The sequence below is a fragment of the Colletotrichum spaethianum genome (genome assembly GCF_022836535.1).
Source record: "Colletotrichum spaethianum MAFF 239500 DNA, contig37, whole genome shotgun sequence".
In the NCBI taxonomy this organism is placed as follows: domain Eukaryota; kingdom Fungi; phylum Ascomycota; class Sordariomycetes; order Glomerellales; family Glomerellaceae; genus Colletotrichum; species Colletotrichum spaethianum.
In genome coordinates, this window is record NW_026054807.1 from 237,082 (window position 1) to 264,040 (window position 26,959).

Below are 26,959 nucleotides of genomic sequence, written 5' to 3' on the forward strand. Positions count from 1 at the left end.
TATTGACGCCGGACCCCGCTGCCTCCACTGCGGCGAGCCCCTCCCAGGGCGTTCAGCCTGCTTCGTTCACCACGCTCACTGGGTTGATCGATGGAACGACACCCGCCACTATGACGTTCCCTCCCACGGGGACGAATACAGTCGGTACCGTTGTAGTACTTGCCAACTCTCCGTCCACTCAACCAGCTGGTGTTACACCTGCGGTTCCCGGGCAGACTCAAGCTCCTGGCCAGACTGCCCCGCAACCGAGTAACGGTGGTGTCCCATCCGGCTTTGCACCCGGAGCTCTAGGTGCTTTCACCACCATTCAGTCTGGATTCGGTGGTTCGCAACCGACTACTTTCACGGTTCCGCCGGCTGATCCCAACAGTGTTGGCACTGTCGTCATCCTTACCCCTACTAACACAGTTGCTCCTCAACTCACTCTCCCTCCCGGAGTGCCATTCACGACGGTGACTGCTCCATTCCCGGGGTCCTCTGCACTAACCCAGGTATTGTTACCCACAGGTACTAACACTGTAGGAACCGTACTCGTCCAAGTCCCCTCTTCCCTTTTCACAGCTTTGCCAACGGGAGGCGGTGCTGCTGACCCTGGAGCCGACACCAACGCCCCCGGTCTTCCAATCATCAGTATCCCGCCCATTACCATCGGTCTCCCAACCGTTATAATCGGCCCGGGTCTCGCCATCACCGTGACTCAAGGGGGGCCAGTGCCTACCACCGTGACTTTCCCTCCCTCGGGGACCAACTCCGTGGGTATTGTGCTCGTCCAAACACCGACTGTCGCCGAGACTGCCGCTCCAGGCGCTGGTGTCTTCACAACCCTCTTCGAGGGTTACTCTGGAACCGTCCCAAGAACCACGACTCTGCCGCCAACGGGAGCCAACACCCTTGGTATTGTTTTGGTGCAGACGCCGACGGCCTTGGTCAACGTGCTCCAGACGACTACCGTTGGCTTCACCGGCTCGCTCCCCACTACTGTCACCGTGCAGCCCCCTGGAGGTGGCTCTGGTATTGTGGTCGTCCAGACCCCTTTCCCCGACGCAGGCTCGCCTTCGACCTCGGCAAACGTTTTCACAACGCTGAACCAGGGTTTCACCGGAACCGCGCCTACTACCATCACCCTCCAGCCCACGGGAAGCGATACTGTTGGTACCGTCATCGTCCAGACGCCCATCTTCTCCGGGGGTGCAGCCGCGCCAACCACCACCGCTGCGCCCAATGTCTTTGTCACAATCACGACTGGAGGTCCCGTGGCCGCGACTTCTACGATTCTGCCAACCGGCGCCAACTCCGCGGGCATCGTCGTGATCCAGACTCCCACAACGGGGCCAGCTGCCGCAGACCCCAGCGTTCCGAGCGGCTTCGTTCTCACGACAGCCGTTGGAACTGGCTCTGTGGCCACTACCGTCACCTATCCACCATCGGGAACCAACCCTGGCAGTGTCGTTGTTCAGCAGCCCGCTGCTACCCAACCACAGGTCCAAGTCCCGAGCGGCTTCGTTCTCACGACAGCCGTTGGAACTGGCTCTGTGGCCACTACTGTCACCTATCCACCATCGGGAACCAACCCTGGCAGTGTCGTTGTTCAGCAGCCCGCTGCTACCCAACCGCAAGTCCAAATCCCTAGCGGCTTTACCGTGGCTACTACTGGATACTCTGGCTCGGTGCCTACGACGGTAACAATCTTCCCTACCGGCACTGAGACTGTCGGCACCGTCTTGATTGAGACCCCGACTGGTTCTGCTGCTGGTGCTCTCCCCGCCCTCACCCGTACCGAGGGCTACGATGGAAGCATTACGCGTACGACTACCCTGGCGCCGACAGGAACTGAGACGGCTGGTGTTGTTCTCGTCCAGACGCCGACCGCGGGAGCTGGCCCACCTGGCGCATTGCCCAACACAGTCGTTTTGACGAGTGGCTACGCCGGGTCGACGATATCTACCCTTACTCTCACGCCCTCATCAGCTGGTGATCCGGCAACTTTGGTTGTTCTCACACCCACTGCAGCCAACGCCGGTCCCACAACGTCGCCTATCCAGTTTGTCACCTTGACGGCGGGCTATCCCGGCCCTACCACCAACATTGTGACCCTCCTGCCGAGCAGTGGAAACCCCCTGGGCACCATTCTCATCCAGACGCCTTTCTCTTCCGGCCAGAGCAACACCATCTCGGCGACATCTTTTGTCACCAACACCATCCCAGGATCGGTGCCCACTACCTTTACTGTTCCGCCGGCAAGCAACGATCCCAATGGCGTGGCGACGGTGATTGTGCAAGATCCTCCTGTTACCGTTGTCCCCGCTTCATTCGTCACTCGTACGACGGGCTACTTCGGTTCCGGAGTGGCAACGACAACTCTAGCACCCGCAGTCAGCGGAGACCCCGCAACGGTCCTCATCCAGACGCCCCTCCCTACTTCCGGTCTTTCGTTTGTTACTACTACTGTTGGTTACACGGGACTCGTGCCAACCACCACCACTATCTTCCCTTCGGGAACAGATACCGTTGGTGCGGTCATTGTTCAGACCCCTCAGAGCACTGTCTCCCCTCAGCTGAGCTTCACGACTGTTGTCAGCACATACGGTGGATCTGTGACTTTGGCATCGACGATTCTGCCGTCTGGTACCAACACTGTTGGTACGGTCGTTCTGCAAGTTCCTCAGTCAAACATCCCTTCGCCCACCAGTGCCCCGGCAGCCCCTGCTCTCTCCTTCATCACGGTCTCAACTGGTTATTCGGGGGTTGGAACCCAGACAACGACCGTCCTGCCAACAGGTACTAACAGCGTTGGTCTCGTTTTGATCCAAACTCCTACGCAAGCTGGCGTCGCAGCGCCGTCAATCACAGGCTACATCACCGTCACCTCGCCGTACGCTGGCGTCGTTACCCGCACGACTACATTGCCGCAGAGCGGAACTGAGGCTCTTGGTGTTGTCCTTGTCGAGGTCCCAACCCAAGCGGGCACCTCACCCGCCGAGACTCCCACGCCGAATACCTCCATCACTCAATTCATTACAGTTTCCCAGGGCTACAGCGGCGCATCCACTCAGACCACGACTGTGTTGCCCACTGGCACGGACACAGTTGGCATAGTCATTATCCAGACGCCCACGACATCCGCTTCAACTACCCCTGCGCCCAGTGTCAGCTTTGTTACGACCACTTCGCTATGGGACTCCACGGGAGCAAGCACATCTACTGCCTTCCCTACAGGGACCCAGTCGGTCGGCACCGTCTTTGTGGCCCAGCCCAGATACGTACGCTTTGCCACCATGACAACCGGCTACTCATCGACTGGTTTGTCCACGACTACCTCGCCCACGCTTAGCGGCACAGAGATCATTGGTATGGTCATCATCTACACACCTTTCGAGACGGCGTCGGCTACTTCGACCCCTTCGGACTCTCTGTCCACCTCGGGAGCAACAACAACGCCCGCCTCATCCGCAGCTTCGGCTACTTCGGCCCTCTCGAACTCTCTGCCTATCTCGGGAGCAACAACAACGCCTGCCTCATCCGCAGCGTTTGCAACTCTTATCAGCACTTACACAGGATCTACTCCTTCAACCACGACGATTGCTCCTACCGGTCCCGGTGGCCAGGGTACCGTCGTCGTTCTCCTGCCAAGCTCGACGGCCGACCCCGCCGCAACTTCAAATGCAAATGCTGGAAATGTTGGTTTTGCAACGCTCATCAGCACCTACTCAGGCTCCGTGACCTTGACTTCAACCATCCTTCCCTCGGGAACAAACACCCAGGGCACTCTTGTTGTCTTTGTCCCGAGCGGTTCTACAGACGCAGGGGTTCCAGCCGTGACCAGCGCGACAAACACTCCGCCTGTGGCATTCGCGACTCTCACTTCCACCTACGGGGGCTCTGTTACCTCGTTCCAGACACTGCTGCCTTCCGGCACCGACTCAACTGGCACTCTCGTTGTCTTTGTCCCGAGCAACATTCTTGCTTCCCCCGCTACCACCCCAAGTGCCGCCTTCGTCACGATCACATCGACCTACCCTGGATCCGTCATTTCAACAGCTATCGCGTCTCCGGCAAACCCTGGAGACCCTGCAACTGTTGTGGTCTTGGTTCCGAGCAGCGTTGCTTCTCCCACTGTCGGCAACAACCTATTCACAACGCTTGTATCGACGTACTCTGGCTCCGTCCCATTGACTAGCACAATTGGCCCGGTCAACTCGAACGACCCAGCGACTGTCATTGTACTGCTTCCGAGTGCTACCAGCACCGCAGCTGACGTGACGCCCACCGTTGGCGGTCTCATCACCAGCTTCTACAGCGGCTTGGTGCCTTCGACATCTGTATTGCCTCCCGGGCCCTCCGGTGAGCCTGGAGCAACCATCATTTACCTACCCAGCGTTAGTGTGCCAACTGCGACCACCACAGCTCTGGCTGCTGGTCTCTACACGAGCACATACGGTGGCTCCGTTACTTTGACGTCCGTCGTTCCAACTGGTCCTTCCGGCGAGCCTGGATACACCGTCATCTACGTTCCTAGCAACACGGCTGTCCCAACGGCAACAAACACTGCCTTGCCCGCTGGATTGTTCACGAGCTTCTACGGTGGTTCAGTCACGTTTACCTCAACCTTGCCTGCTGGTTCAGCTGGCGAACCGGGTGCTACAATCATCTTTATCCCTACCAACACTGGAGAGCCGTCTCCCACAGCCACCAATGTGGGCGGTTTGTTCACGAGCTTCTACGGCGGCTCCGTCACTTCCACCTCCGTCGTACCAACAGGGCCCTTTGGCGGACCTGGTGCAACCATTATCTATATCCCAAGTACTACTGCTTCTCCGGCTTTGCCGAATGTCTTGACCAGCACCTATGGGGGCTCAGTCACGTTGACTTCTGTGATCACCACCGGTTCCTTGGGCGAGCCTGGACAGACCATTGTCTATGTCCCAAGCTCTACGGCGGCCGCAGGCCTTCCCAACGTCCTTACAAGTACTTATGGCGGTTCAGTTACCCTCACCACCACTCTACCTCCCGGGCCCTCAGGACAGCCTGGTGATATCGTTGTTTTGGTCCCGAGTGCTACTCAGAGTATCACTCCCGCAGTATCTACCGGGGGCTTGTTAACAAGTCTGTACGACGGATCCGTCACCTTGACGTCGACACTGCCTCCTGGTCCTTCTGGAGAGCCTGGTGCGACGGTGATATATTTGCCCAGTGTCACTGGATCCCCAGCACTGCCCAATGTTCCTACCTCTACGTACGACGGCTCAGTCACTCAGACAAGCACCATTATTGGACCTTCTGGTGATATTCAGACCATTGTCCTGGTCCCCAGCTCAACAGCCTCAGCTGCTGCTGGGCTTCCCAACTTCCTTACCTCCACGTACGGTGGCTCGATTACTCAGACGACTACTATTATCGGGCCTTCTGGCGATGTTGAGACTGTTGTCCTGGTGCCATCATCGACCGCGCCTAGCCTACCTAACGTCTTCACAAGCACATACAGTGGTTCGATTACTCAGACCACCACTATTGTTGGACCTTCTGGCGATGTGGTCACAGTTGTTTTGGTCCCTAGTTCGACGGCCTCAGCCGGCGCTGGGCTTCCCAATCTCTTAACAAGCACGTACGGTGGCTCGGTTACTCAGACGACTACTATTATTGGTCCTTCTGGTGTTGAGACCGTTGTCCTGGTCCCCAGTTCAACAGCTTCAGCTGGTGCCGGGCTTCCTAACTTCCTTACCTCTACGTACGGTGGCTCGATCACTCAGACAACTACTATTGCCGGGCCTTCTGGTGACATCGAGACGATAGTCCTGGTGCCAAGCTCAACAGCTGCGCCAGGCCTGCCTAACTTCTTGACAAGCACGTACGGTGGTTCGATTATTCAGACAACCACTATTATCGGACCTTCTGGTGATGCGTTCACAGTTGTTTTGGTCCCCAGTTCGACGGCCTCAGCCGGCGCTGGGCTTCCCAATCTCTTAACAAGCACGTACGGTGGCTCGGTTACTCAGACGACTACTATTATTGGTCCTTCTGGTGTTGAGACCGTTGTCCTGGTCCCCAGTTCAACAGCTTCAGCTGGTGCCGGGCTTCCTAACTTCCTTACCTCTACGTACGGTGGCTCGATCACTCAGACAACTACTATTGCCGGGCCTTCTGGTGACATCGAGACGATAGTCCTGGTGCCAAGCTCAACAGCTGCGCCAGGCCTGCCTAACTTCTTGACAAGCACGTACGGTGGTTCGATTATTCAGACAACCACTATTATCGGACCTTCTGGTGATGCGTTCACAGTTGTTTTGGTCCCCAGTTCGACGGCCTCAGCCGGCGCTGGGCTTCCCAATCTCTTTACAAGCACGTACAGTGGCTCGATCACTCAGACAACTACTATTGCCGGACCTTCAGGCAATGTTGAGACCATTGTCCTAGTGCCAAGCTCAACAGCTGCGCCAGGTCTACCCAACTTCCCTACCTCCACGTACGGTGGTTTGATTACTCAGACGACCACTATTATCGGACCTTCTGGCGATGTTGAGACCATTGTCCTGGTGCCAAGCTCAACAGCTGCGCCAGGTCTGCCTAACTTCCCTACCTCCACGTACGGCGGTTCGATCACTCAGACGACTACTGTTGTTGGACCTTCTGGTAACATCGAGACGATAGTCCTGGTCCCCAGCTCAACAGCTGGGCTTCCCAACTTCTTGACAAGTACGTACGGTGGTTCGATTACTCAGACAACCACTATTGTTGGTCCTTCTGGTGATATTGAGACCGTTGTCCTGGTTCCCAGCTCAACAGCTGCGCCAGGTCTGCCTAACTTCCCTACCTCCACGTACGGCGGTTCGATCACCCAGACGACTACTGTTGTTGGACCTTCTGGTAACATCGAGACCATTGTCCTGGTGCCAAGCTCAACAGCTTCAGCTGGTGCCGGGCTTCCTAACTTCCTTACCTCTACGTATGGTGGCTCGATCACTCAAACGACCACTATTATCGGACCTTCAGGCAATGTTGAGACCATTGTCCTGGTCCCCAGCTCAACAGCCGGGCTTCCCAACTTTCTTACCTCCACTTACGGCGGTTCGATCACTCAGACGACTACTGTTGTTGGACCTTCTGGTGACATCGAGACCATTGTCCTGGTGCCAAGCTCAACAGCTAGGCTTCCTAACTTCCTTACCTCCACGTACAGCGGTTCGATTACTCAGACAACCATAATTATTGGACCTTCTGGTGACATTGAGACCATTGTCCTGGTGCCAAGCTCAACAGCTGCGCCAGATCTGCCCAACTTCCCTACCTCCACGTACAGTGGTTCGATTACTCAGACGACCACTATTATCGGACCTTCTGGCGATGTTGAGACCATTGTCCTGGTGCCAAGCTCAACAGCTGCGCCAGGTCTACCCAACTTCCCTACCTCCACGTACGGTGGTTTGATTACTCAGACGACCACTATTATCGGACCTTCTGGCGATGTTGAGACCATTGTCCTGGTGCCAAGCTCAACAGCTGCGCCAGGTCTACCTAATATTCTTACCTCCACGTACAGCGGCTCAGTCACTCAGACGACTACTATTATCGGTCCTTCTGGTGATATTCAGACCATTGTCCTGATCCCTAGTTCAACAGCCTCAGCTGCGCCAGGTCTACCCAACTTCCCTACTTCTACGTACAGTGGCTCGATTACTCAAACGACTACTATTATCGGACCTTCTGGTAACATCGAGACTATAGTCCTGGTGCCAAGCTCAACAGCTGCGCCAGGTCTACCCAACTTCCCTACTTCTACGTACGGTGGCTCGATTACTCAAACGACTACTATTATCGGGCCTTCAGGCGATGTTGAGACTGTTGTCCTGGTGCCATCATCGACCGCGCCTAGCCTACCTAACGTCTTCACAAGCACATACAGTGGTTCGATTACTCAAACCACCACTATTGTTGGACCTTCTGGCGATGTGGTCACAGTTGTTTTGGTACCTAGTTCGACGGCTACAGCCGGCGCCGGGCTTCCCAACTTCCTTACTAGCACATATGGTGGTTCGATCACTCAGACAACTACCATTGTTGGGCCTTCTGGTGATATTCAGACCGTTGTCCTGGTGCCATCATCGACCGCGCCTAGCCTACCCAACTTCCCTACCTCTACGTATAGTGGTTCGATCACTCAGACAACCACTATTGTTGGACCTTCTGGTAACATCGAGACCATTGTCCTGGTGCCAAGCTCAACAGCTTCAGCTGGTGCCGGGCTTCCTAACTTCCTTACCTCTACGTACGGTGGCTCAATCACTCAGACGACTACTGTTGTTGGACCTTCTGGTGATATTGTCACAGTTGTTTTGGTACCCAGCTCGACGGCTACAGCCGGCGCCGGGCTTCCCAACTTCCTTACTACCACGTATGGTGGTTCGATCACTCAGACAACCACTATTGTTGGGCCTTCTGGTGATATTCAGACCGTTGTCCTGGTGCCATCATCGACCGCGCCTAGCCTACCCAACTTCCCTACCTCTACGTATAGTGGTTCGATCACTCAGACAACCACTATTGTTGGACCTTCTGGTAACATCGAGACCATTGTCCTGGTGCCAAGCTCAACAGCTTCAGCTGGTGCCGGGCTTCCTAACTTCCTTACCTCTACGTACGGTGGCTCAATCACTCAGACGACTACTGTTGTTGGACCTTCTGGTGATATTGTCACAGTTGTTTTGGTACCCAGCTCGACGGCTACAGCCGGCGCCGGGCTTCCCAACTTCCTTACTACCACGTATGGTGGTTCGATCACTCAGAAAACCACTATTGTTGGGCCTTCTGGTGATATTCAGACCGTTGTCCTGGTGCCATCATCGACCGCGCCTAGCCTACCCAACTTCCCTATCTCTACGTATAGTGGTTCGATCACTCAGACAACCACTATTGTTGGACCTTCTGGTAACATCGAGACCATTGTCCTGGTGCCAAGCTCAACAGCTTCAGCTGGTGCCGGGCTTCCTAACTTCCTTACCTCTACGTACGGTGGCTCGATCACTCAGACGACTACTGTTGTTGGACCTTCTGGTGATATTGAGACCGTTGTCCTGGTTCCCAGCTCAACAGCTGCGCCAGGTCTGCCTAACTTCCCTACCTCCACGTACGGCGGTTCGATCACTCAGACAACCACTATTGTTGGACCTTCTGGTAACATCGAGACCATTGTCCTGGTGCCAAGCTCAACAGCTTCAGCTGGTGCCGGGCTTCCTAACTTCCTTACCTCTACGTATAGTGGTTCGATCACTCAGACGACTACTATTGTCGGTTCTTCTGGCAATGTTGAGACCATTATCCTGGTGCCAAGCTCAACAGCCTCAGCTGCGCCAGGCCTGCCTAACTTCTTGACAAGCACGTATGGTGGTTCGATCACTCAGACAACTACCATTGTTGGGCCTTCTGGTGATATTCAGACCGTTGTCCTGGTGCCATCATCGACCGCGCCTAGCCTACCCAACTTCCCTACCTCCACGTACAGTGGTTCGATTACTCAGACAACCACTATTGCCGGACCTTCTGGCGATGTTGAGACCATTGTCCTGGTGCCAAGCTCAACAGCTGCGCCAGGCCTGCCTAACTTCTTGACAAGCACGTATGGCGGTTCGATTACTCAGACAACCACTATTGCCGGACCTTCTGGCGATGTTGTCACAGTTGTTTTGGTACCCAGCTCGACGGCTACAGCCGGCGCTGGGCTTCCCAACTTCCTTACTACCACGTATGGTGGTTCGATCACTCAGACAACTACCATTGTTGGGCCTTCTGGTGATATTCAGACCGTTGTCCTGGTGCCATCATCGATCGCGCCTAGCCTACCCAACGTCTTCACAAGCACCTATGACGGCTCAGTGACTCTGACAACGACCCTCCCCATCGGGCCTTCAGGCGAGTCAGGCGTTTTCGTGCTGGTACCCTCCAACTCTGCGATCAACACAGCCTCCGGAACTATCTCGTTCGCTACTACCACCAGTACCTACAACGGCTTGGTTCCTTCGGCGACCACTATCTTCCCAACTGGAAGCGACACGGTTGGCACCATCGTCATCCTTGAACCAACAAGCATCGCGTTGTCCAGTGTCACGGTCTCATACACTACAATCATCAGTACCTACGCCGGATCTCTGCTGGCGACGTCGACACAGGCGCCCGCTGGCACCGACACGGTTGGGACTGTCGTCTTGCTTGTGCCGAGCTCGAGCGTCTCCATCCCCGGGGTCTCTTCATATACCACACTCACGAGCATTTACACGGGCTCAACGCTCCTCATCTCAACAGCCGCACCTTCAGGCACCGACACCGTTGGCACGATCATCTTTTTCGAGCCAGCTGTTACAGCTTCATCTGAATTGCCGTTCGTCACGCTCACAAGCACGTACGATGGCTCCGTTGTTGCTACCTCGACTGTTGCTACCGGTTCGCCAGGCCAGACTGGTACTGTCGTGATCCTTCAACCTAGTTCGGTCCTCAGCATACCTTCATCCGTCGATGTCTCTGCAATCTTTACCACAGTCACGACGACTTATGGAGGCAGCATTGTCCAAACCACAACCGCCTTCCCTACCGGAACTGAGATTGGCACCGTCATCGTCCAGGTTCCCAGCGCCCTTGCAGCTTCTTTGACTACCTTCACTTCGACATATGGTGGCAGCATTACCCAGACTACGACCGTGTTTACTACTGGATCAAATGGCGAGCAGGTGGGCAATGTCATTATCCAGGTCCCTAGCACTGCGGCAACCAGCTCGAACGGAATCAGCTACACCACCATCACCAGTGGCTACGCCGGTTCAGTCACGCAGACGACTACCATCGTTGACCCTCTCGTGACTGACAATGTCGGAACCGTTATCGTACAAGTGCCAACTTCTGGGACATCGTCTGGAGTTATACCTGCTTCTTCCGAGAGCTTCACTCCCTTGCCGGCTAGCTTGACGACCGTTACGAGCGGATACGCTGGCTCTGTTACTCGGACGACGACTGTTCCCCCTGATCCAAGTGATACCGCTAGCATCGGTACCGTTATTGTCCAGGTCCCCGAATCAGCGACGCAGAGTAACAGCCTGATACCGACACCAACTGAAGCAACGGGCCCGGCAAGCCGATCATACACCACTATTTTTAGCACTGGCACCGGACTTGTCGCTGCCACAACAACGATTGAGCCATCAAGTGGTGACCCCAACAATGTTGGCACTGTCATTGTGAATCTCCCCAACGTACTGGCCACATCGGGCCCGACGAGCAGCGTTAGCATCGTCTACACCACTCTCGTCAGCTTCTACTCTGGTTCAATCCCAGCGACGACTACGTTTAGCCCTGCAGCCGGAGATAGCATTGGCACTGTTGTCATTCAAGTTCCTCTCACTACCTCGAATACTCTGGCTTCATCTGGCGGTGCTCTTGCTGCTTCCTACACCACAATATTCAGCAACTACCCGGGATCAGTAACTTTGACAAGCACCATTCCTCCCGCGGCGACTGACCCATCCGGACTTGGTACCGTCCTCATCCAAGTTCCTAGCAACGTTATCGCCCCATCTATCTCGTACGTGACAATTACGAGCGGTGCTTACACCGGCCTGGGTCCTGCGACGACCACGATCCCGCCCCTCAACAGCGGAGACCCTGGCACTGTCGTCGTCCAAGTGCCCGATCCCACTCTAGCCAGCGGCATCTTGTACACAACCGTCACAAGCGGCTACGACGGTTCAGTTACCCTTACCTCGAGCCTTCCGCTGGCCACCATTGGCGGATCTCCTGTGCAGACGGTGGTCGTACAAGTTCCTTCAGCCTCTGTTGCCAATGGAGTCCTGTTCACTACCGTCACCAGTGGCTACGCTGGATCCATCACCCAGACTACCAGTCTACCCCTGGGCACTGTTAATGGCTCTCCGGTACAAACAGTTGTCGTTCAGATCCCAAGCGTCACGAGCGCTCTGGGTGCCCAGTACACAACTCTAACAAGTGGCTATGCCGGCTCAGTTGTCGCAACCCAGACCGGTATTCTCACCGGCACCGATGGTTTTATTACCGTCATCGTCTTGTCACCAACCGCTACTTCTCTTCCAGTTGCCACGGAAAGCTCTGGGCGCTTCACAACTCTCATCTCTGGGTACGACGGTTCTGTAGCCGTGACATCTACGGGCTCAGTCACTGGAGCTGATGGCCTCGTTACTGTGGTTGTTCAGACTCCGACCGCAACTCTTCTGCCTGGTCTTTCCTACACTACTGTGACCAGCGGATATGGTGGTTCTGTACTCCAGACTCTCATCGGAACTGCAACTGGTCCGGACGGTCTGGCTACAGTTGTGATCCAGACCCCCACTGCGGGCGTAACATTGCCTTCGACCACGCTGCCTGGCGTCTCATATACCACAGTCACAAGCGGTTACGGCGGCTCTGTACTCCAGACGCTCATCGGAACTGCAACTGGTCCGGACGGTCTGGCTACAGTTGTGATCCAGACCCCCACTGCGGGCGTAACATTGCCTTCGACCACGCTGCCTGGCGTCTCATATACCACAGTCACAAGCGGTTACGGCGGCTCTGTACTCCAGACGCTCATCGGAACTGCAACTGGTCCGGACGGTCTGGCTACAGTTGTGATCCAGACCCCCACTGCGGGCGTAACATTGCCTTCGACCACGCTGCCTGGCGTCTCATATACCACAGTCACAAGCGGTTACGGCGGCTCTGTGCTCCAGACTCTAATTGGCACGGCTACTGGAGCGGACGGCCTTGCAACCGTCGTGATCCAGGTACCAACTCTCTCGGCCACGTCTAGCCCGCCCGTCTTTGCGCCGGTATCCTACACAACCGTCACCAGCGGATATGGTGGATCGTTCCTACAAACAATCGTCGGTACTGCTACTGGAGCCGATGGACTCGCCACAGTTATTGTGCAAGTCCCAACTGGCTCAGCTACCATTATACCCTCGCCGTCCACCACGGTCCCCGGTCTCTCATACACGACTGTCACGAGCGGCTACGATGGAACCTTCCTTCAAACTCTTGTTGGAACCGCGACTGGCCCAGACGGATTAGCCACAGTGGTCATCCAAGTCCCTACTTCAACAGCTGTTCCTACGACCTCGGTCACCCAGGCCTTCGTCTCATACATCACAGTCACCACCGGCTACGATGGCTCAGTTACCCTGTCGCAAACAGTGGCGCCAGCTGCTTCTGGGCTCCCGGGAACCATCTTTGTTCAGATCCCGACGAATGCTGCTTCGGCCACGCCTTCGATCAGCGTCTTCGATGGCACCTCGTACACAACCATTACCACTTTCATCACGGCGTCCACCACTCAAATCTCAACGATCGCTCCGTCTCGAACTGGTGATGTCGTGACCGTGCTGGTTGGTGCTCCCCGCATAATAAGGGTTGCCACAACTACCGTCCGCGGTCTCTCAGCTACGGCCACCTCTACGATGCCTATCGGCCCTGATGGCGTTCAGACCATTATGATTCAAGTTCCCGAGGTCCTCGCATCTTCGCCAACAGGCGCCAGCGGCATCACGACCGTTTTCAGCACGTACGGCGGCTCTGTCACTCTCATCTCAACTGGCAGCCCAGCTCAGCCCGGTGATCAGACCACTGTTTTCGTTCAGCTCCCTGGCGTTCTTGCCGAGATCACAACTACGCGCTTCGGTGCACCTTCTGCGGGCACCACCACGATCCCTCCCGCGAGCGCCGGGTTGCCGGCGACGGTTGTTGTCGATGTTCCTGGCGTTTTCTCGACCGTCACAAGCGGATACTCCGGTCTTGTTCCGGCGACCACGACCATCTTGCCTACGGACCCCAACGGCGTCGGCCTGGTTATTATTCAGACCCCGACCACCACTGTCTTGCCATCCGGCGCTCTCTCTACAGTCTTCACGACCGCCGCGGGCACGGGATCCATTCCGACCACCACGACGGTTACTGGTGCCGATGGCGTTGTTTCCGTCATCGTTCAGACCCCGACAACAGGTGCCTTTTCTTCCACTGTCTTCACGACTGTGCCAGGTACCGGCGTCTTGCCAACCTCCACCACGGTCACTGGCGCAGATGGAGTCGTTTCTGTCATCATCGAGACCCCCACCGCTGGCAGTCCCGGCAGCACCGTCTTCACCACGGCCCCTGGCACCGGGCTTCTGCCTCAGACAACAACGGTCACTGGGCCCGATGGCGTGGTCTCCGTCATTCTGCAGACACCGACTTCGGCTACCGGAGCTCCGACTACGGTATTCACAACAGCCCCTGGGACCGCCGCTACGCCCGCAACCACAACAGTCACTGGCTCAGATGGCGTGGTTTCGGTCATCTTCCTCGACCCGACAACGTCCGGCTCGAGCCCCGTTGCACCCACCACTGTCTTCACCACCATCGCCGGCACCGGAGCCGCTCCAATTACTGCCACGACCCGCGGAACCGATGGAGTTGTCTCCGTCATCATTCAGTTGCCCACTTCGACCCTGCCTCCGGGAGTTACCCCTTCCACTGTCTTCACTACGGTCTCCGGCACCGGAGCCCTTCCGGCAACTGCCATCACCACGGGGCCCGACGGAGTGGTGTCGGTCATTGTGTCAGAGCCCACCTCAAGCCTTGTTGCGGGTTCTTTCACCACCATCACTACAGGTGGACCGGTCGCCGCAACAAGCACAATCTTGCCCGCCATCATCGGCGGAGTCGGCACTGTCATCGTACAGACGCCGACACTTTCAGCGAGTCCCGGCGCTTTCGTTACCGTCACCTCTGGTGGTCCGGTCGCTTCAACCTTCACCCTCCCAGCGGCTGACTCTACCGGTGTCCGAACGGTCGTCATTCAGACTCCTACCTCAAGCCTCAGTGTGGAACCTGCTTTCACAACAATCACCGTCACAGGTTCCGCTGCGACTACGTTCTCAGTCCCTGCGGTTGGCTCAGGCGTGGGTACTGTTATTGTGCAAATCACGGCGCCAACCAGCACATCCGCATCGGCGCCTTCGCTCGCGTACACGACGGTCACCTCTATCGGAAGCCCCACAACCTTCACCGTGCAGCCGGCATCTCTCGGGGGCCTCGGCACCGTGGTGATCCAGGTACCCTCAACCACCCCCTCACCTTCGTCAGCCTTCAGTCGCGGTCTTACTACGGTTACATCCCCATACATTGGAACTACTCGCTTCACAACGACTGTCGGAGTCAGTATCAGCGGAGATCCATCTCTGCCCGACACAGTCATCATTTTCGTGCCTCTCACGGAGACCAGTGCTACGACCACGCCTACCAGCAGCACCTCGTACGTTACTGTGACCACTGGCGTACCCGGCACATTCACTGGCACACAGACGACAACGATGCCTGTCGGACCTGATGGAATGGCGACAGTCTTTGAGCAGACTGCTGATCCTACTGCCGCCGCCTCTAGTGCCACTACCCCTGCCTCGTATACGACTATCGTGACTGGAATTGTCGGAACCTTCGCTGGTTCTCGGACGACCACTCTGCCAGCAGGGCCCGATGGCTTGGCGACTGTCTTTGTTCAAACTGCCATTCCTTCTGGGGGCATCTCGTTCACAACCATCTTCTCAGGAGTGCCCGGTACCTTTGTCGGAACCCAAGCAACGACTTTACCTGTTGGCACTGATGGCATCGCAACTGTCATCTTCCAGACTGCATTGCCAACCGCCAGCCCAGTGTCCTACACCACGATCTTCTCTGGAATTCCTGGAACTTTCGTCGGTCCTCAGACCACTACATTGCCGGCGGGTCCTGACGGGCTTGCCACAGTTGTTATCCAGAGCGCTTTGCCCACAGCGGGAGTTTCTTACACAACTGTATTCTCTGGGGTTCCTGGAACTTTCGTCGGGCTTCAGACGACGACTCTGCCGGCGGGCCCTAACGGTCTTGCCACAGTTGTTATCCAAAGTGCTTTGCCAACCACAAGTCCAGTGTCCTACACCACAATCTTCTCAGGAGTGCCCGGCACCTTTACCGGAACCCAAGCAACGACTTTGCCTGCTGGAAATGATGGTATCGCAACCGTCATCTTCCAGACTGCATTGCCAACCGCCAGTCCAGTTTCGTATACTACAGTCTTTTCAGGAGTCCCTGGAACTTTCGTGGGGCTCCAAACAACAACATTGCCAGCTGGCCCCAACGGCCTTGCTACAGTGGTTATCCAAAGCGCTCTGCCAACCGCAAGCCCAGCCTCGTATACCACGATCTTCTCAGGAGTCCCTGGGACTTTCGTGGGGCTCCAAACAACAACATTGCCAGCTGGCCCCAACGGCCTTGCTACAGTGGTTATCCAAAGCGCTCTGCCAACCGCAAGCCCAGCCTCGTATACCACGATCTTCTCAGGAGTCCCTGGGACTTTCGTGGGGCTCCAAACAACAACATTGCCAGCTGGCCCCAACGGCCTTGCTACAGTGGTTATCCAAAGCGCTCTGCCAACCGCAAGCCCAGCCTCGTATACCACGATCTTCTCAGGAGTCCCTGGGACTTTCGTGGGGCTCCAAACAACGACGTTGCCTGCTGGCCCCAACGGACTGGTTACTGTGGTTGTCCAAAGCGCAATACCGACGTCCAGTGCTTCGTACACGACGATCCTCACGGGTGTTCCTGGAACCTTCTTAGGGCTGCAAACCAGCACTCTTCCAGTTGGACCAGATGGAATCGCAACCGTGTTAATCCAAAGTGCCCTCCCTACTGCCAGTCCTACATCTTATACTACCGTATTCAGTGGCATCCCTGGCACTTTCATTGGAGCTCAAACAAGCACTCTTCCAGCCGGAAGCAATGGCATTGCTACGGTAGTGATTCAAACCGCACTGCCAACTGCAAGCCCAACATCATTTACGACCTTGCTCACTGGTATCCCTGGCACCTTCGTTGGCCCTCAGACGACGACCTTGCCAGCTGGACCTAACGGCATCGCTACCGTGCTCATCCAGACTGCTCTGCCAACTGCAAGCCCAACATCATTTACGACCTTGCTCACTGGTATCCCTGGCACCTTCGTTGGCCCTCAGACGACGACCTTGCCAGCTGGACCTAACGGCATCGCTACCGTGCTCATCCAGACTGCTCTGCCAACTGCAAGCCCAACGTCGTACACGACCTTGCTCACTGGTATCCCTGGCACCTTCGTTGGCCCTCAGACGACGACCTTGCCAGCTGGACCTAACGGCATCGCTACCGTGCTTATCCAGACCGCACTGCCCACTGCAAGCCCAACGTCGTACACTACTCTTTTCAGCGGCATCCCTGGCACCTTCACCGGATCTCAAGTCACGACCTTGCCTGCTGGAACCAACGGAATCGCAACAGTCGTCATCCAAACTGCTTTGCTCACTTCCAACTCTGTGTCCTACACTACAGTTTTCAGTGGTATTCCCGGCACGTTCCTTGGCAACCAGATCACAACTCTTCCGGCTGGCGCTGATGGTCTCGCGACAGTTGTTATCCAGACTGCCTTACCAACTGCAAGCCCGACTTCGTTTACCACTCTGATTACCGGTATTCCTGGCACCTTCGCTGGGGCTCAGACCACCACTCTTCCAGCCGGAAGCAATGGTATCGCCACTGTTCTCATTCAAACTGCTCTCACCACGGCAAACCCGATTTCGTATACCACGTTGTTCACAGGGGTCCCAGGTACTTTCCTTGGGTCACAGACCTCAACGTTGCCTGCCGGTATTGATGGAATCGCAACTGTCGTTGTCCAGACTGCACTCCCGACCTCGAGTCCTGTGTCGTATACAACTGTGCTTACCGGCATCCCGGGCACATTCTTGGGCTCGCAGACAACCACGCTACCGGCTGGTGCAGATGGCTTGGCAACAGTTCTTATTCAGACCGCCCTCCCTACGGCAAGCCCCATCTCATATGTCACAATTCTCACCGGCGTGCTTGGAACTTTCTCTGGCACACAAGCTACAACACGTCCAGCAGGAACCGACGGCATTGCCACTGTCATCTTCCAGACGGCTGTTCCAACGCCGACTTCGAACAGCGCTGGTGTCACCTATACCACGATCTTGACTGGAGTCATTGGCACCTTTACCGGCACTCAGACGACTACTCTGCCCATTGTCACCGGAACCGTCGGAACTGTGCTCTTGGAGACTGCTTTGGCCTCACCAAGCCCTGCTGTCTCTTACGTGACAATCTTGACTGGTATCCCGGGAACTTTCGTCGGCACACAAGCGACTACGCTCCCGATTAGCACCGGCACCATTGGTACGGTTCTCTTGCAGACGGCCATCCCTACTGCAACTCCCATCAGCAGTGTCGGTATCACATACATCACCATCGTCACTGGTGTCTTTGGTACCTTCACTGGAACTCAAACAAGCACTTTGCCCATCCCGTCCATTCCAGGATCCGGTTTTGGCATCACGGCCACGGTCCTTCTACAGACTGCAATTCCCACAACGAGCGCCGTTTCATACACTACGATTGTTTCTGGTGTTGTTGGAACCTTTACTGGGACGCAGACCACCACCCTCCCAGGTATTGGGCCCAACGGCTTGGCCACTGTGGTACTCGAGACCGCCCTCCCAGTGGCTGCTTCATACACAACCTTGGTTACCGGCGTGCCGGGCACTTTCATCGGCACCCAGACGACGACTTTGGCAGGCACTGGAGCTAATGGCCTCGGCACAGTCCTTTTGCAGACCGCGCTTCCCACAACCACGGCCGCATCTTATACTACCGTCATCAGTGGCATTGTGGGCACCTTTACTGGTACTCAAACTACGACCTTGCCTGGTATCGGCATCGATGGTCTCGGCACCGTCGTCCTACAGACAGCCATCCCTACGACGAGTGCGGCCTCCTACACGACAGTCTTCAGCGGTATCGTCGGCACCTTCACCGGAACGCAGACAACGACTTTGCCTGGCATTGGTGCCAACGGTCTTGGCACCGTGGTCTTGCAGACGGCGCTGCCAGCAGCTACCTCCTACACAACTGTTTTCAGCGGTATCGTCGGCACCTTCACTGGAACTCAAACTACAACTTTGCCTGGCATTGGTGCCAACGGCCTTGGCACCGTCGTTCTGCAAACCCCTATCCCGACGACGAGCCTGTCTTTCACAACTCAGATCACTGGCATTGCTGGGGATTTTACCGGCACTCAGACGACCACTCTGCCCGTCGTTGGCCCTGGCAACGTGGCTACCGTTCTTCTCCAAACGGCTCTCCCTGTTGTTTCCTACACGACACTCTTGACTGGAGTTCCTGGATCTTTCACCGGCACACAGACATCCACCTTACCCATCGTTGGAAGTGGCGGAGTGGCTACCGTTCTTCTCCAGACGGCTCTCCCTGTTGTTTCCTACACGACAATCTTGACTGGCATTCCTGGCAACTTCATCGGAACTTTGGCGTCCACATTGCCGATCATCGGCACCGGCAATGTGGCCACTGTTCTGCTTCAGACGGCTCTACCGTCTGCTACCAGTTTATCGTCGACCTCATCCGTTATTGTGATCAACACCTCCTACGTGACCATCGTCACCGGAGTGTTCGGCAATTTCGCGGGCACCCAGACGACCACTCTGCCGGCTGCCGCCACCAATCCGGGGCTTGTTACTGTGGTTCTACAAACGGCTATTCCAAGCCCTGGGACGACATCGTACACAACGTTCCTCACTGGTATCAATGGAACCAGCTTCGCCGGCACGAGGACAACTACCCTTCCCGTTGTTGGTACGATTGGCACCGTCCTCTTGGAGACGGCCATTCTCGACGCTCCGGTCACCTCTTATATTACAATCCCAACCGGTATTCTCGGTGCTACGTTCCTCGGTACCCAGCTGTCGACTCTGCCAGTTACGGGAACCATCGGTACCGTGCTACAGCAGACTGCCATTCCCAACCCCGTTACATCGTACATCACAATCCCAACTGGTGTTCTCGGTGCTACGTTCCTCGGTACCCAGCTGTCGACTCTGCCAGTTACGGGAACCATCGGTACCGTGCTACAGCAGACTGCCATTCCCAACCCCGTTACATCGTACATCACAATCCCAACTGGTGTTCTTGGTGCTACGTTCCTCGGTACCCAGCTGTCGACTCTGCCGGTCACAGGCACCATTGGAACCGTCTTGCAGCAGACTGCCATTCCCAACCCCGTTACATCGTACATCACAATCCCAACTGGTGTTCTTGGTGCTACGTTCCTCGGTACCCAGCTGTCGACTCTGCCGGTCACAGGCACCATTGGAACCGTCTTGCAGCAGACTGCCATTCCCAACCCCGTTACATCGTACATCACAATCCCAACTGGTGTTCTTGGTGCTACGTTCCTCGGTACCCAGCTGTCGACTCTGCCGGTCACAGGCACCATTGGAACCGTCTTGCAGCAGACTGCCATTCCCAACCCCGTTACATCGTACATCACAATCCCAACTGGTGTTCTCGGTGCTACGTTCCTCGGTACCCAGCTGTCGACTCTGCCGGTCACAGGCACCATTGGAACCGTCTTGCAGCAGACTGCCATTCCTAACCCCGTTACATCGTACATCACAATCCCAACTGGTGTTCTTGGTGCTACGTTCCTCGGTACCCAGCTGTCGACTCTGCCGGTCACAGGCACCATTGGAACCGTCTTGCAGCAGACTGCCATTCCCAACCCCGTTACATCGTACATCACAATCCCAACTGGTGTTCTTGGTGCTACGTTCCTTGGTACCCAGCTGTCGACTCTGCCAGTTACGGGAACCATCGGTACCGTGCTACAGCAGACTGCCATTCCCAACCCTGTCACCTCCTACACAACTGTTTTCAGCGGAGTCCAGGGCGCAACCTTCCTCGGAAGTCAGATTTCAACTCTCCCTGTTACTGGCACGATCGGAACTATTCTCGTGCAGACCGCTATTCCAGACCCAGTTACCTTGTACACTACTATCCTCACTGGCGTCAGCGACGTCTTTGCCGGAACTCGGGCAACCACACTACCGGTCTCCGGCACCATCGGAACCGTACTTTTGCAGACTGCTCTGCCAGTGCAACCTGTCACTTCGTACACCACTCTCCTCACCGGTATCCAGGGAACTTTCATTGGTCTGCAGACTACAACTTTGCCGGTCTCTGGCACGCTCGGTACCGTCCTGGTTCAGTCCGCCCTGCCAGCAGTTACATCGTACACCACGGTCTTCAGTGGCATCGCCGGTACGTTCCTGGGTGCGCAGACAACAACTCTTCCTGCCACCGGTACACTCGCAACTGTCGTCATCCAGACCGCCCTGCCGGTCCAGCCTGTCACGTCTTACACTACTATAATCACCGGCATCGAAGGAACCTTCGCCGGTCTGCAGACTACTACTCCGCCATTTACCGGCAATCTTGGCACCGTCCTCGTTCAGTCGGCCTTGCCTCTCGTCACATCCTACACAACAGTCTTCAGCGGCGTTGCTGGTCTTGCTGGACCGGTCACAAGCACCCTCCCAGGATCTGGAAATCTTGCGACCGTCCTCATCCAGACCGCCCTTCCCGTCGTTACCTCTTATACTACGGTATTCAGCGGCGTCCCAGGTCTCGTCAGTCCCCTAACAAGCACGCTGCCAGCATCTGGCAGCCTCGCAACCGTTGTTATCCAGACTGCTCTCCCTGTTGTTACCTCCTACACCACAGTCTTCAGCTTCAGCGGCGTCCCAGGTCTTGTTGGTCCCCTCACAAGCACGCTGCCAGCATCTGGCAACCTTGCCACTGTCCTCATTCAGACTGCTTTGCCTGTTGTTACCTCGTATACTACGGTATTCAGCGGTGTCAATGGTCTGGCCGGCCCTCTTACCTCTACACTACCAGCTACTGGCACTATTGCAACTGTTGTTATCCAGACTGCTCTCCCTGTTGTTACCTCCTACACCACAGTCTTCAGCGGCGTCCCTGGCCTCGTCAGTCCCCTAACAAGCACGCTGCCAGCATCTGGCAACCTCGCAACCGTTGTAATCCAGACCGCCCTTCCCGTCGTTACCTCGTATACTACGGTATTCAGCGGCGTCCCAGGTCTTGTTGGTCCCCTCACAAGCACGCTGCCAGCATCTGGCAACCTTGCCACTGTCCTCATTCAGACTGCTTTGCCTGTTGTTACCTCGTATACTACGGTATTCAGCGGTGTCAATGGTCTGGCCGGCCCTCTTACCTCTACACTACCAGCTACTGGCACTATTGCAACTGTTGTTATCCAGACTGCTCTCCCTGTTGTTACCTCCTACACCACGGTCTTCAGCGGCGTCCCTGGCCTCGTCAGTCCCCTAACAAGCACGCTGCCAGCATCTGGCAACCTTGCCACTGTCCTCATTCAGACTGCTTTGCCTGTTGTTACCTCGTATACTACGGTATTCAGCGGTGTCAATGGTCTGGCCGGCCCTCTTACCTCTACACTACCAGCTACTGGCACTATTGCAACTGTTGTTATCCAGACTGCTCTCCCTGTTGTTACCTCCTACACCACAGTCTTCAGCGGCGTCCCTGGCCTCGTCAGTCCCCTAACAAGCACGCTGCCAGCATCTGGCAACCTCGCAACCGTTGTAATCCAGACCGCCCTTCCCGTCGTTACCTCGTATACTACGGTATTCAGCGGCGTTGCTGGTCTGGCTGGACCGGTCACAAGCACCCTTCCAGGATCCGGAAACCTTGCGACAGTCCTCATCCAGACCGCCCTTCCCGTCGTTACCTCGTATACTACAATCTTCAGCGGCGTTGCTGATCTGGCTGGACCGGTCACAAGCACTCTGCCGGCATCTGGCAATGTTGCGACCGTCCTCATCCAGACAGCTTTGCCTGCTGTTACCTCGTATACTACGGTCTTCAGTGGGGTTCCTAGTCTGATTAGACCCATTACAAGCACGCTGCCAGCATCTGGGAACCTTGTCACTGTTTTCATCCAGACGCCCCTTCCCGTCGTTACCTCGTATACTACAATCTTCAGCGGCGTTGCTGATCTGGCTGGACCGGTCACAAGCACTCTGCCGGCATCTGGCAATGTTGCGACCGTCCTCATCCAGACAGCTTTGCCTGCTGTTACCTCGTATACTACGGTCTTCAGTGGGGTTCCTAGTCTGATTAGACCCATTACAAGCACGCTGCCAGCATCTGGGAACCTTGTCACTGTTTTCATCCAGACGCCCCTTCCCGTCGTTACCTCGTATACTACAGTCTTCAGCGGCGTTGCTGGTCTGGCTGGCCCTGTCACAAGTACCCTTCCAGGATCTGGGAACCTCGCAACCGTTATTATCCAGACTGCTCTCCCTATTGTTACGTCCTATACCACGGTTTTCAGCGGTGTCCCAGGTCTGCTTGGTCCCCTCACAAGCACGCTGCCAGCATCTGGGAGCATCGCAACCGTCGTCATTCAGACTGCTTTGCCTGTTCTGCCGGTCACTTCGTACGTCACTCAGACTACAGGAGTCGTCGGCACTTTCACCGGCACGTCGACAACTACCCTGCCTGCCATTGGCACCGTCGGCACTGTTCTGTTGCAGACAGCCGTTCCTCCCGTTTCCACCGGATACACGACGGTTGTCTCAGGAGTCGCCGGCACCTTTACCGGCACCCGAACGTCAACACTGCCAGTCAGCGGGACAGTCGGTACCGTGGTGCTCCAGACAGCCATCCCACCCTTATCAACTGGCTTCACTACCATCTTTTCCGGTGTTCCCGGTACATTCGCCGGTACGCAGACTACGACGCTTCCAATTACTGGTACTCTGGGTACAGTTGTTCTCCAAACAGCTCTTCCGCCAGTCACTTCGTATACAACGATTGTTACGGGCGTCTTCGGAACCTTCCTCGGCACTCAGACCTCGACTGTGCCGGCAACCGGTACTATTGGTACCGTTTTATTGCAGACGGCAATCCCGGTCTCGTACACGACGCTCCTCACCGGTATCCCGGGCAGTTTCATCGGCACTCAGACATCGACTATTTCCGCAGTGGGAGGTCTTGGCACCGTCCTCCTACAAACGGCTCTACCCACTGGATACACCACCGTTGTCAGCGGAATCGCCGGAACCTTTACGGGAACGCAGACGTCGACGTTGCCGGCTACTGGCGGAGGCCTCGGCACCGTCCTTCTCCAGACTGCTCTGCCAACGATCTCCTATGTCACGATCCCCACCGGTGTCACTGGCACATTCGTTGGAACATCGACCGTCACCTTGGCTACCACAGGTCCTGGCCAGACGGTGGGCACCGTTCTGTTGCAGACGGCCCTTCCATCCGTCTCTTACGTGACTGTCCCGACTGGAGCTACCGGCACCTTTACGGGCACTCGATTCACTACCCTCCCAGTCACTGGCACTGTCGGCACAGTCCTGGCTCAGACGGCGCTGCCAAGCGTCTCCTATGTCACTGTTCCGACGGGAGTCACCGGCACTTTCGCAGGCACGGTGACAACGACTCTACCAGTCACGGGATCCGTCGGCACAGTTCTCCTGCAGACCGCCCTGCCTTCCATCTCTTACGTCACTGTTCCCACTGGCGTCACGGGCACTTTCACAGGCACAGTGACAACTACCCTCCCAGTCTCTGGAAGCGTGGGTACCGTCCTCTTGCAGACCGCTGTTCCAAGCCTCGTCTACACGACTGTTACCTCGGGGATTACAGGCACATTCACCGGCACTTCGTTAATCACCGTCTCAGGCACCGCGGCTACGAGGACAGTCATCGCCGCGACGGCTCTGCCATCGAGTACCTCGTACACCACAGTCACTACGGGAGTCCCTGGAAGCTTCTCTGGAACCCGAACTACTACCGTTGGAAATACGGTGGTGATGCAAACCCCGCAAATGACAGTGACCAGAATCACGACACCGGGCTGCATCTCATACACTGCTCCTACTAGTACCGCCGCGGCCAGCGCTTGTCTATCGCCTGCTCTTGTACCGTCTGCTTGTGCTCGTTTCGATGGAAAAGGCGGACTTCTTGGTGTCTCTTACACAATTACTGATCTCCAGCCTTGCCTCAGTGCTTTGGGAGGCACTGCCAATCTACCCGGTATTTCCAGCTGTCTCACGCAAGGTGGTCTCGGTGGTCTGCTTACTCCTCTCTTGGGTGGTCTCTTGGGCTTCAATTACTATACCTGTTTCAGGAATGCACTTGCGGGCGTCTGTCTCCCCAGGCTTCCGACCGTCTGCGGTAACCTTGCAGCCGATGTTGCCGCTTCTACGGTGCAGGCAGACACCAAAATCTGCTTGAACCAACTCGGCCTCTTCAATCAGACTACGGGTGTGGCAAACTGTGCTGTTAATACAGCCTTGAGCGGCTTGGGTGTCCTCAACTGTCTCGAAGGTAGCCTCGGCCTTCCTATCAACTCAACAGCTGCTCAGGCGGCGGGCGCGGTTCTTTGTCCCTCGTCGTCTGGCCAAGTCTGTGCTCAAGCTCCAGCAGCTTGTGGTTCCCTTCTGGATATCACACTCAGCGCCACCCAAATCGGGGCGAACCTCAACGCCTGCTCATTGGGCCAGGTTGTCAATGTTCTGGGGACCTCCGTGTCGACCTTGACAGGCAATCTTGGCTGTACCCTTAGCACTACACTCACCGGTCTTTTGTCGACCGTAAGCAGCCTTCTTACGGCACAACAGGCGACGGACCTGCAGACGTATGCCCAGTGCGTCGCCAAGAACGCCGCTTCAAAGTGTCTCTCGTCACTACCAAGCACTTGCTTGAATGTGGGGGTCGACGCAACCACAGGGCTGGCCGTTGCCATCAATTTCCAAAACCTCCTCGGCTGTGTCACAGACCTTGGTCCTTTGTTGTCGCAAGGCATCGCTACCGAGTGTCTGAACGCCGCACTGGGCGGCCAAGGCATCGCCGCGTGCTTGAACTTGCGCATTTTCGGCCTCGCAACGGTTAATGTCGCGGCGTGATTACCTGCTTAATCAGCTTCTTCTTCTCCTTTCTCCTTCTCTTTGTTTACTTTACTTTCTGTCATCTGGCGCTGAGGGAAATCGATTGAGATTGTCGGATACGGATATTTCAACTCTGGCCATTCTTTGTTCAAAAACTCGTTGGCTTCTTATGAGCAAGCCGCAATGCAGGACGTTTCTTAAATTAACACAAGACTGATAATCATGTAATACATAATATCAATATACCTTCCTTTGTCCAAACAAGCTTCGCCTTCACTCAATGCCCAGTGATCTACATGGTTGCAGCGTTGCTTCCTGAATCAAGCTGATCGCTACTGTTTGCATGATTTCAACATGTATCCAGCAACCCGAGATCTGATGCAATGCCAAAAGCGTGGCCGGAACAGTGATCCATAGATTAAGCATCCTCAATCAAACGAAACATTTCCGACCAAAACCAGCCCAACCTCGACGGCCCAGCCTCCGGACCACCCGGCGGACTGGCCGGTGCTACATACGGGGACCGTTGGGCCCTGGTGCAAATCCGGGCTGGCTCCCTCGGCGATGGGCGATGGACCCCCAAATTCACGGTTTTCAACTCTGCGTCCAGATCCACTTAACGGGCTGGGGGGGTTACACGCCAATGCGGGTTTAATGAGGGAGGCTTTGTCGTACTACGCCTCGGACCGCCAAAGGCCAAGCAGCCCCCGATTTGATTACTGGAATTCTTGACAGAAGAAATTACCACGGTAGCGATGCGAACCGGCTACTTGGGATTGATTGCGCCGCTAGCTAATCCTTAAGCTGAGCTTGGCCCGCCTTGTGCTGGCTGAGCTCAGCGACCACCCGATCGATCCTTTGGTGTTTTCAGATGCAATGTCCGCTTCCCCCCTTTCCGGTGCTGCTAATGCAACCTCCCACTGTCCTCAGCCCTTTTACTTCTCTGCTTGCCGTCGTTTCGATCGGATGATATAGCCGTTGCGGAGCTCGCTCCTCTTGCTACAAGGTTCACCATCTTGTTGCGTCCGCTCATTCGAGTTGCAGACGTTCCCTCATCGCTCTTTCAGGGGACGACGTCGAACGCATCCATTCATCTGTTCCGAGCCCTGCCTATCGAT

The 26,959-nt window shown here is 56.1% G+C and overlaps 1 protein-coding gene across 1 annotated transcript; it reads left to right on the plus strand.

Moving 5' to 3' along the window:
• Nucleotides 1–110: 110 nt before the first annotated feature.
• ColSpa_10657 (agglutinin-like protein 9) lies at nucleotides 111–25,859 on the plus strand (the record flags this gene model as incomplete). The annotated part of the gene is made up of 1 exon (XM_049276869.1): nucleotides 111–25,859. One exon carries the CDS (start codon nucleotides 111–113, stop codon nucleotides 25,857–25,859), a length of 25,749 nt encoding a protein of 8,582 aa, XP_049132826.1.
• Nucleotides 25,860–26,959: the final 1,100 nt, after the last annotated feature.